Source organism: Thunnus maccoyii, chromosome 7 (genome assembly GCF_910596095.1).
Source record: "Thunnus maccoyii chromosome 7, fThuMac1.1, whole genome shotgun sequence".
Lineage (NCBI taxonomy): Eukaryota > Metazoa > Chordata > Actinopteri > Scombriformes > Scombridae > Thunnus > Thunnus maccoyii.
In genome coordinates this window covers 34855780-34865779 of record NC_056539.1, presented here as the reverse complement: position 1 = coordinate 34865779, position 10000 = coordinate 34855780, and the positions used below count along the sequence as shown (strand labels likewise).

At 43.0% G+C, this 10000-nt stretch overlaps 1 protein-coding gene across 13 annotated transcripts in view; it reads right to left on the bottom strand.

The window, feature by feature from the left end:
* Positions 1–2654: 2654 nt before the first annotated feature.
* The window catches only part of LOC121900724 (syncytin-1-like), an 8508-nt gene continuing 1162 nt past the window's right edge, over positions 2655–10000 (bottom strand). Inside the window, exons 1-5 of one of the 13 annotated variants that reach the window (XR_006097026.1) lie at positions 7897–10000; positions 5487–5877; positions 3900–5397; positions 3703–3764; positions 2655–3379 (exon numbers count right to left, since the gene is read on the bottom strand). The exon at positions 7897–10000 is cut by the window's right edge and continues 1162 nt beyond it. Coding sequence is in view for 3 of the 13 variants with exons in the window: in XM_042417244.1 (XP_042273178.1) it covers positions 3261–3379; positions 3740–3764; positions 3900–5397; positions 5487–5536 (1692 nt within the window). In the remaining 10 variants the exon portion in view is untranslated. The other 12 variants (XM_042417244.1, XR_006097021.1, XR_006097023.1 and 9 more) reach the window with 12 other exon arrangements.

Here is a 10000-nt window from a genome sequence, read left to right as displayed (position 1 = left end):
AGCAGGTCTAGACTGAACTCTTTAATGTACAGAGACCCAACATTCCTCCATCAGCAGCAGGAAAAACCTCCAGCAGAACCGGACTCTAGGTGGCGCCGTCTGCCTCGACCGGTTGGGTTGAGAGAGAAAGAAGAGCTTTGTAAGTCAGGAGAAGGATTTTAAATTCTATTCTAGATTTTACAGGAAGCCAATGCAGCGAAGCTAAAATGGGAGAAATGTGGTCTCTTTTTCTAGTTTTAGTCAGAACACGTGCAGCTGCATTCTGGACCAGCTGGAGAGTCTTTAGAGACTTGTTAGGGCAGCCTGATAATAAGGAATTGCAATAATCCAGCCTAGAAGTAACAAATGTGTGGACTAGTTTTTCTGCATCTTTTAGGGACAGGATGTGATTTTTGTGATATTACATAAGTGAAAAAAGGCAGTCCTTGAGATTTGATTTATGTGGGAGTTAAAGGACATATCCTGATCAAAGATAACTCCCAGATTCCTTACGGTGGTGCTGGAGGCCAGGGTAATGCCATCCAGAGTAGCTTTATCATTAGATAATGTGTTTCTAAGGTGTTTAGGGCCAAACACAATAACTTCAGTTTATTCTGAGTTTAGTAGCAGAAAATTGCAGGTCATCCAGGTCTTTATGTCGTTAAGGCATGTTTGGAGTTTAGTTAATTGATTGGTTTCATCAGGCTTTATTGATAAATATAATTGGGTATCATCTGCATAACAATGAAAATTTATGGAGTGTTTCCTAATAATATTACCTAAAGGAAGCATATACAAGGTGAATAGAATTGGTCCAAGTACAGAACCTTGTGGAACTCCGTGTCTAACTTTTGCCTTCATGGAGGATTCATCATTCACATGTACAAACTGAAATCGGTCTGATAAATATGACTTAAACCAGATTAATGCAGTTCCTTTAATGCCAATTAAATGTTCCAGTCTCTGTAACAGGATTTAGAAATGTTCTCTTTTACTTTCAGCTCTGCTTCAAGGTCTTTAAGGTTTCTGAACAGATCTGGACTCTGACCTGAATATTTTTGGGGTCTGACAAGCAGAAATGACTTCCTGCTTCTGCCTTCAGTTCATTTCCCGACCGGAGAAGAAGTGACAGCATCATGGCCACAGGGCTCTTCCTCATCCTCCTCCTCCTTCTCCTAGACAGATACTTTAATCACAGCCTGCAGCAACGACAGGATAAAGACCTCCTCCTCCTGCTCGTAAGCCACACTGTGGGGTAACAGGTACCTGAATGCATCACCGCAGGCTCTCATTAAACCCGGCAGGAGTCAACAGGAAAATGATCAGAGTGGAGCGTCAGAGCCGAGGTCAGCGGGTCAGACGTTCATCTAACGTTCATCTAACATTCATGTAACATTAATGTAACATTAATGTAACGTTAATGTAACGTTGGTCAGAGAGAGCGCAACAGAAACATATATAAATATAAACATATAGTAAACATTATACAGTTATAAAGTTCAGTCTGGTTTTAGATAAAAATGTTTTGTGGACATTTTTTATTGAATTGTTTTTTAAATTGAGTTTTAAAATGTTTGATTTCCTTTTCTCTATTTTATTTGTTAGTCTTTTATCTGTTTTATTGGTTTATTATCTTGTGTGCATTAATCTAAAATTATTTCACTGTTTACATGTGTTGTGTCTTATTATCAGCTGTCTGTTAAACTCTGTTAAACTGTTCGTAATGATCTGTACGAATACTATGAGTGATTGATTGATTTCACATTTTACACAAAAAGCTTCAACTTCAGACAAAATGTGAACTGAAAACAAGAAGAAATAAAGAAAAATCAGACAGACGCACTTATACGTATATATGTAAAATATGATTTAAAACGTTATCAATTAAAATGATCAGAAAAACTGTTGCAAATAAAACAGTTAACAAATTAATAATAAATATTTATGTAAGAAAAGATACACACACACACACACACACACACACATGCACACACTCACACACACACACACACTCACACACACACACACACACACACACACTCACACACTCACACACACTCACACTCACACACTCACACACACTCACACACACTCACACTCACACACTCACACACACTCACACACACTCACACACACACTCACACACACTCACACACTCACACACACTCACACACACTCACACACACTCACACTCACACACTCACACACACTCACACACACTCACACTCACACACTCACACACACTCACACACACTCACACACTCACACACACACTCACACTCACACTCAAACACTCACACTCACTCACACACACACTCACACACTCACACTCACACTCACACACACACACACTTGTTGTGGATTTTCGGAGCTGATGCACTGGCAGTTGTCAGTTTGAAGAAGAGAAGACCAAACCAAACTTCGTATGATGATTCTGGGAAAACTTTAATGAAGAACCTTGCAAGGGAGAGCGACTCAAGGGACACCTCCTGTTCGTACGGTGTCCCCAAACTCGTCTGACCCACACAGTCCAAAACCAGCCTTTAAGCCAATCATAGAAACTAGTTCGTCAGTTCCGAATCATAAACCTATGACCTAAATCTGTATCTTTGGTTTGTCTTGTTGCGTCTGATGATGACCTGCATTCTGGCCTTGGTTCGCCTGTGAGGCTCCTGGTTTATTAAACAACATGTGTTATCTTCTGTTTGAGAGAACAGAGGAGTACAGCTTGACATTCTGTTGTCCTGGTCAGTTATGGAATATCCATAACAATCCCCTCTTATTGATCAAAAGATCAATACAAATTACCAATTTATGACTGGACTGGTGGACTGTAAGGGCACAAACAGAGTAGAAACAACATCCGCACAACAGATAACAATTCTCACACAAAAGTAATACAAGAATCAACAATTGCATTGAACAAAATCAAAAGTAAAATCATCAAAACACATAATCATTTAAACACATAATGCAATAACAATAAAAGCAAACAATCAGTAAATTAGATAAAAAACCCCTCTTATGTACCCCTTTAAAACAACTGTCATGTGACCCATGAGTTCTGTCTTCCAACCACCAGGGGCAGTAGTGAGGCAAATCCTCAAAGAAGATCTCCTAGAACACCAAAGCGTTAAAGGAGGTCATTGACAGAGGTCACCAGTCACATGCGCAAACAACCTAAGACAAGACACTTCCTGCCTCTTACTAGATGAAATCCTAGCAACTTAAAGGGGAGTCATACAAACATTTGATTACATCATAACAATAAAACAAATCAATCACAAAGTGAAGTCTTCAACCCATGCACTTTGCGTACAGTAGAGGGCCATCACCATGGAGAGGTTACTAGCACATACGATGCATGGTGATGTGGAATCCATCCTCCTGGAGTGATCCTCTTCATTTTCATCAATTTTCAAACACACATTTCAAAAATAATTAAACATTCAATCACATTAATGAAAAACATATAAGATGACTAGATATTTAGGAGATTAATCATTAACACTACTCTATTTCTACAACTTTTCTCAAACTAAAAATGCATAAGATTAATAATCACATCATTAAAGAATCAAAAAATTATTCTAAGATGTCACCTGTAAATAGAAAATGATATGTTTCTTCAACTTTATGAAGTACAAACAAACATAACTCTATTCAATTTAGCACGGTGTGAGTGATTTATACCAAGAAAGCTTTTAGAAACATTAAACCTACAGATTTTGAGTTTCCTCCTCCTCATCTGAAATGATACCTGGGTGAAAACGCCTCATCCAGTCCTGGAAAGTTTCAAAATCATAATACCTCAAACCTGTGTGATTATGATCTGCAGTGTTTCCAGTGACATGCACCTGGGCTGCTTGGAGTACAGACCCTGTGGTCTTTTTCACTACCAGCTTGATTATCAAACCTACACATGAGCAGAGGAGGATGAAAAGGAAGACAGCAACAGCAAGAGTGGTCAGGAACCTGACCAATCCGGACCCCCATGACCCAAAGACACCTGAAAAATCACCAAGGTTAAAACCATGACTATCATGCAATTCTTTGATACCCAGTGCTGTGTCATGTGCCATGTCCATGACGTCAGCAGTTGCATCAGAGATGTAGGAACAACATTCAGAGCCTATGAGCTTACAAGTTCCTCCTTGAGCCGCTAACAGGAGATCAAGAGCCATGCGATTCTGTAGAGCTACTGTTTTGACTTCCTGCAACTCTTTGTGTTCGGCTAACATAGCTCTGCTTGAGGCATTAAGATGATTTTCTAGGACTTTGGAGAGAGATGAGAGCTCTTGCTGGGACACATACACACCATACCAAGGGAGAAGGAAGCTGGCTACTTTCTGAGTTGATGAGATTTCTCTCTTGTATATGTGTAACGGTGGATACAGTGAAGCTATCTCAGTAGATTCTACTTCTCTGATTAGGGGAATTAAGTACGCCAAATAACAGACACCGCGTGAGTCTTCATACGGCACGCACCGATAGGCCCTGTCACCACAAACTAGATACACTCTCTCAGGCAGTGGGGACTGTTTAAGAGTGACATCTACCACAGTGTTACAGCTACTTTGTCCTAAGTCTTCATGTCCCTTCCCTATCCCTCTGAAACATAAAGAAACATTTTGTAGCTCATGAGTGAAGACAGGGGGAAGATAAGTTGAGCAGTCACGCTGAGGTCTTTGCTCGTTTTGTTGTGGCGCCGAACAGTTGCGTAACTGAATCTTGACTGGCCCTATGGATAAGGTGCCAGCCCATGGTTGCACATAAACTAGAGCTTCAGCCATAGCAGTGGTTGTATATGGTTGGGGAACACACACTTGATTTTCAGAAGGTTTTGAACAGTTAGTTTGAGCTAGAGCAACCTGAACTCTGTACTCAAAGCCTAGTTTCACATATCTTTGTATGTGAATGATGCGGAGAAGAGTGGTGAAATTAAATCCGCTTGGCAGATATTTGTCATTTACCGTTCTTGCAACGTATAGAGCAATATCTGTATTTTGTGATGACTTAACATCCACAGGATATGTTGGAGTATAGCAATCGTCTGCTTCTTCTCTAAATCTTGAAGCAAGATCATTCCAATTGAACGTCTCATAATCAGCTTTGGTGAATGGAATTGGATTAGACATTGGAGAATGTATTGAAGCTGGCATATTTTGACATAGCCAACACTTACTGAGATTACGATCACGCGCATAATCAAGCATAAGACTAAGGGCTGAATTTTCTTTTCGCACTACTGGTTGCTGAGCGCTACGCAGTAATTTGTTTTGCACCCTTGGTTCAGATTTAGTTGGAGCAATTGTGTTAGTGGATGCAAAGTAACCACTCCAGGGGTAATCATCATTCTCCATGAACTTACAGCTTACCAGTTCTCCCCCCTTCTCCTGGAAATTTGCACTCCAAGATCTACAATCAGGAGAACCTCTCAGTTGCTGTCTGGTGAAACACCACAATTCCAGAGGTCTGCTTAGTGGTCTAACAAGTGAAAACGTTACCTTCGTCGACGTGGATGAACTCTGCTTCGTCTCAAACAGTGTTTTATCATATGTAGACCACCGCCATAGTGTTGTAGAGTCCCAATGGGCTCATTGATTTGTCCGTATGTCCAAGATCTGGCTCTTGGTCTGCATTTTCTGGATCATTCTGCAAAGGGCGCCCCTGTCCATGGGGCACTGGGTTCATGGCACCGACTGTGTCATGAGAAGGAAAGCCTTTCCGCTCTCCTTCGCCTGGAATCAGAGAGACTCCTGTCTCTCTCTCATTTGGACCGACTTGACCTGTCCCCTGCCCGAACCTACTAAACAGGAGAGAAAAAAGGAGTAACCATCCGGTTACCTGCCAGGGCTCTGCTCTCCTCCGCCAGTGGTTGGGGGGGCCAGTCTGCACCTTGTGGTCTTTTTCACTACCAGCTTGATTATCAAACCTACACATGAGCAGAGGAGGATGAAAAGGAAGACAGCAACAGCAAGAGTGGTCAGGAACCTGACCAATCCGGACCCCCATGACCCAAAGACACCTGAAAAATCACCAAGGTTAAAACCATGACTATCATGCAATTCTTTGATACCCAGTGCTGTGTCATGTGCCATGTCCATGACGTCAGCAGTTGCATCAGAGATGTAGGAACAACATTCAGAGCCTATGAGCTTACAAGTTCCTCCTTGAGCCGCTAACAGGAGATCAAGAGCCATGCGATTCTGTAGAGCTACTGTTTTGACTTCCTGCAACTCTTTGTGTTCGGCTAACATAGCTCTGCTTGAGGCATTAAGATGATTTTCTAGGACTTTGGAGAGAGATGAGAGCTCTTGCTGGGACACATACACACCATACCAAGGGAGAAGGAAGCTGGCTACTTTCTGAGTTGATGAGATTTCTCTCTTGTATATGTGTAACGGTGGATACAGTGAAGCTATCTCAGTAGATTCTACTTCTCTGATTAGGGGAATTAAGTACGCCAAATAACAGACACCGCGTGAGTCTTCATACGGCACGCACCGATAGGCCCTGTCACCACAAACTAGATACACTCTCTCAGGCAGTGGGGACTGTTTAAGAGTGACATCTACCACAGTGTTACAGCTACTTTGTCCTAAGTCTTCATGTCCCTTCCCTATCCCTCTGAAACATAAAGAAACATTTTGTAGCTCATGAGTGAAGACAGGGGGAAGATAAGTTGAGCAGTCACGCTGAGGTCTTTGCTCGTTTTGTTGTGGCGCCGAACAGTTGCGTAACTGAATCTTGACTGGCCCTATGGATAAGGTGCCAGCCCATGGTTGCACATAAACTAGAGCTTCAGCCATAGCAGTGGTTGTATATGGTTGGGGAACACACACTTGATTTTCAGAAGGTTTTGAACAGTTAGTTTGAGCTAGAGCAACCTGAACTCTGTACTCAAAGCCTAGTTTCACATATCTTTGTATGTGAATGATGCGGAGAAGAGTGGTGAAATTAAATCCGCTTGGCAGATATTTGTCATTTACCGTTCTTGCAACGTATAGAGCAATATCTGTATTTTGTGATGACTTAACATCCACAGGATATGTTGGAGTATAGCAATCGTCTGCTTCTTCTCTAAATCTTGAAGCAAGATCATTCCAATTGAACGTCTCATAATCAGCTTTGGTGAATGGAATTGGATTAGACATTGGAGAATGTATTGAAGCTGGCATATTTTGACATAGCCAACACTTACTGAGATTACGATCACGCGCATAATCAAGCATAAGACTAAGGGCTGAATTTTCTTTTCGCACTACTGGTTGCTGAGCGCTACGCAGTAATTTGTTTTGCACCCTTGGTTCAGATTTAGTTGGAGCAATTGTGTTAGTGGATGCAAAGTAACCACTCCAGGGGTAATCATCATTCTCCATGAACTTACAGCTTACCAGTTCTCCCCCCTTCTCCTGGAAATTTGCACTCCAAGATCTACAATCAGGAGAACCTCTCAGTTGCTGTCTGGTGAAACACCACAATTCCAGAGGTCTGCTTAGTGGTCTAACAAGTGAAAACGTTACCTTCGTCGACGTGGATGAACTCTGCTTCGTCTCAAACAGTGTTTTATCATATGTAGACCACCGCCATAGTGTTGTAGAGTCCCAATGGGCTCATTGATTTGTCCGTATGTCCAAGATCTGGCTCTTGGTCTGCATTTTCTGGATCATTCTGCAAAGGGCGCCCCTGTCCATGGGGCACTGGGTTCATGGCACCGACTGTGTCATGAGAAGGAAAGCCTTTCCGCTCTCCTTCGCCTGGAATCAGAGAGACTCCTGTCTCTCTCTCATTTGGACCGACTTGACCTGTCCCCTGCCCGAACCTACTAAACAGGAGAGAAAAAAGGAGTAACCATCCGGTTACCTGCCAGGGCTCTGCTCTCCTCCGCCAGTGGTTGGGGGGGCCAGTCTGCACCTTGTGGCGTGGATCCATTCTGCCCTGCCTTCGACCTTCAGGGCCGTCCTAGTAGTCAGCAGCACCTGGTATGGACCTTTCCACCTAGGAGACAAAGACACTTTTTCCAGAGATTTGATTAATACCAGGTCACCTTCTCGAAAGGAATGAATTGGTTCTTCCGATGGTTTGGGGAGTCTGTCAGCCACCTGTAAATGATACTTTCTCAAAATCTCTGTTAGTCTTTTCACATACTCAGTCATGAACTCATCCGTCCAAAGCAGAGTAGCTTTGTGTGGTGTCAGTGGGGGACTTGTCCCTGTGGACATTGGTCTTCCCATCAGCACCTCGTGAGGACTCAGTCCTGTAGTTGCACTTGGTGCACTCCGAATGGAGTACAGCACAATCGGCAGTGCATCAGGCCATTTCAGGCCTGTGGCTAGGACTGTTTTGGTCAATCTGTCTTTGATAGTTGCATTCATTCTCTCAACTTGACCTGAACTCTGTGGATGATAAGGAACATGTAACTGCCACTTAAATCCTAAGATTTCTGACAGTCCCTGAGTGATTTTTGACACAAAAGCTGGACCTCTGTCGCTATCTATTCCCTGCGGCACTCCGTACCTAGGGATTACCTCTTTTAGCAGACACTTTACAACTGTTCTTGCATCTTCTTTTTTCGTTGCAAAAGCTTCTACCCACTTCGAGAACCTGTCGGTTATGACTAGCAAGTATTTGAAGCCTTGTGAGCTTGGCATATGTACAAAATCTATTTGCATATTTACAAAAGGACCTGATGGGGGTTCTAAGTGGTCATGTTTCACTGTGCTATTCTTTTTTCTGGTCTGTTGACATATCATACAACTATCCACAAGTGTTTGTGAAACTTGAGTAATGCCTGGAGCAAACCACTGTGAGCGAATAACATCATTCATCACCCCTCTTCCAACATGCGCTGGACCATGCGTCACACGTGCCAGTACATGAAGGAGAGCTCGAGGGCAAACCGGTCGACCATCAGGGTGGAGCCACAAGCCAGACTCCGCGTCAACTTTACAACCTTTACGCAACCAAAGACTTCGCTCCCTGTCATCAGCGTGATTTTGCATTGTCACGACATCATTAGCGGAAGGAACTGGAATTGGATTGGTAGGTTGTGTGGAGGCACATTGAAGTACCAAAGAGGGAGAGGAAAGTGCCGCTTGTTTGGCTGCAGTGTCAGCCATTGCATTTCCTCGTGAAACAGGATCAGTTCCATTCGTGTGAGCAGCACATTTGATGATTGCAAGCTGAGATGGGCGCAAAATAGCATCTAACAGGTCATTAACCAAAGTGTGATGCTGTAGTGGTTTTCCAGAAGATGACACAAAACCTCTCATCTTCCATAACTGGCCAAAATCATGAGCAGCGCCAAATGCATATCTTGAGTCAGTGTAAATAGTAGCCACCTTACCAGAAGCAAGAATACACGCTCTAGTTAGAGCATACAGTTCTGCTGCTTGAGCAGAGGTACCTGGAGGCAGTGCTTTTGCCTCTACTACCCCCCAATCGTTAACTACTGCATAGCCAGCTAGATGTGTGCTATCAGATGGTCTGCTAGCTGAACCATCAGTGTAAAAAATCAAATCAGAATTGGGTATTGGTGTCTGCAACAAGTCTGGCCTTGGGGATGTACACAGGTCAATAGTTGTGATGCAATCATGCTCATCATCTGTGTCAATCAATGGAAGGAGAGTAGCTGGATTCAATGGAGGTGAGCGTTTTAAAGTGATGTGTGGACTATGAAGAATGATTGCTTCATAGCCTGAACGACGTGCAGCTGTCATGTGTTGGGTAGCAGATGTGTTCAAGATGTGAAGTACTTTAGAGGGGGCTCTAAAATGTTAGTTTTCGATCTTGTATGTCTTTCCAGATGTGAATGTGTCATTCTAGTTGTACCTCGTCTCTGAGTTTTGCTACTTGCAGTGTGGGGTCGTCTCTGTGTCATCTTTGGCCTGACTGCAGGTTCTGTGTCGTCACTATGATCTGTGTCAGACTCCTCCCCCTTACCTCTGACGAGCAACAGTTAACCACACATTTACACAATCTTTCATATACGCACTATCCCAAGATGGATTTCCAAAAT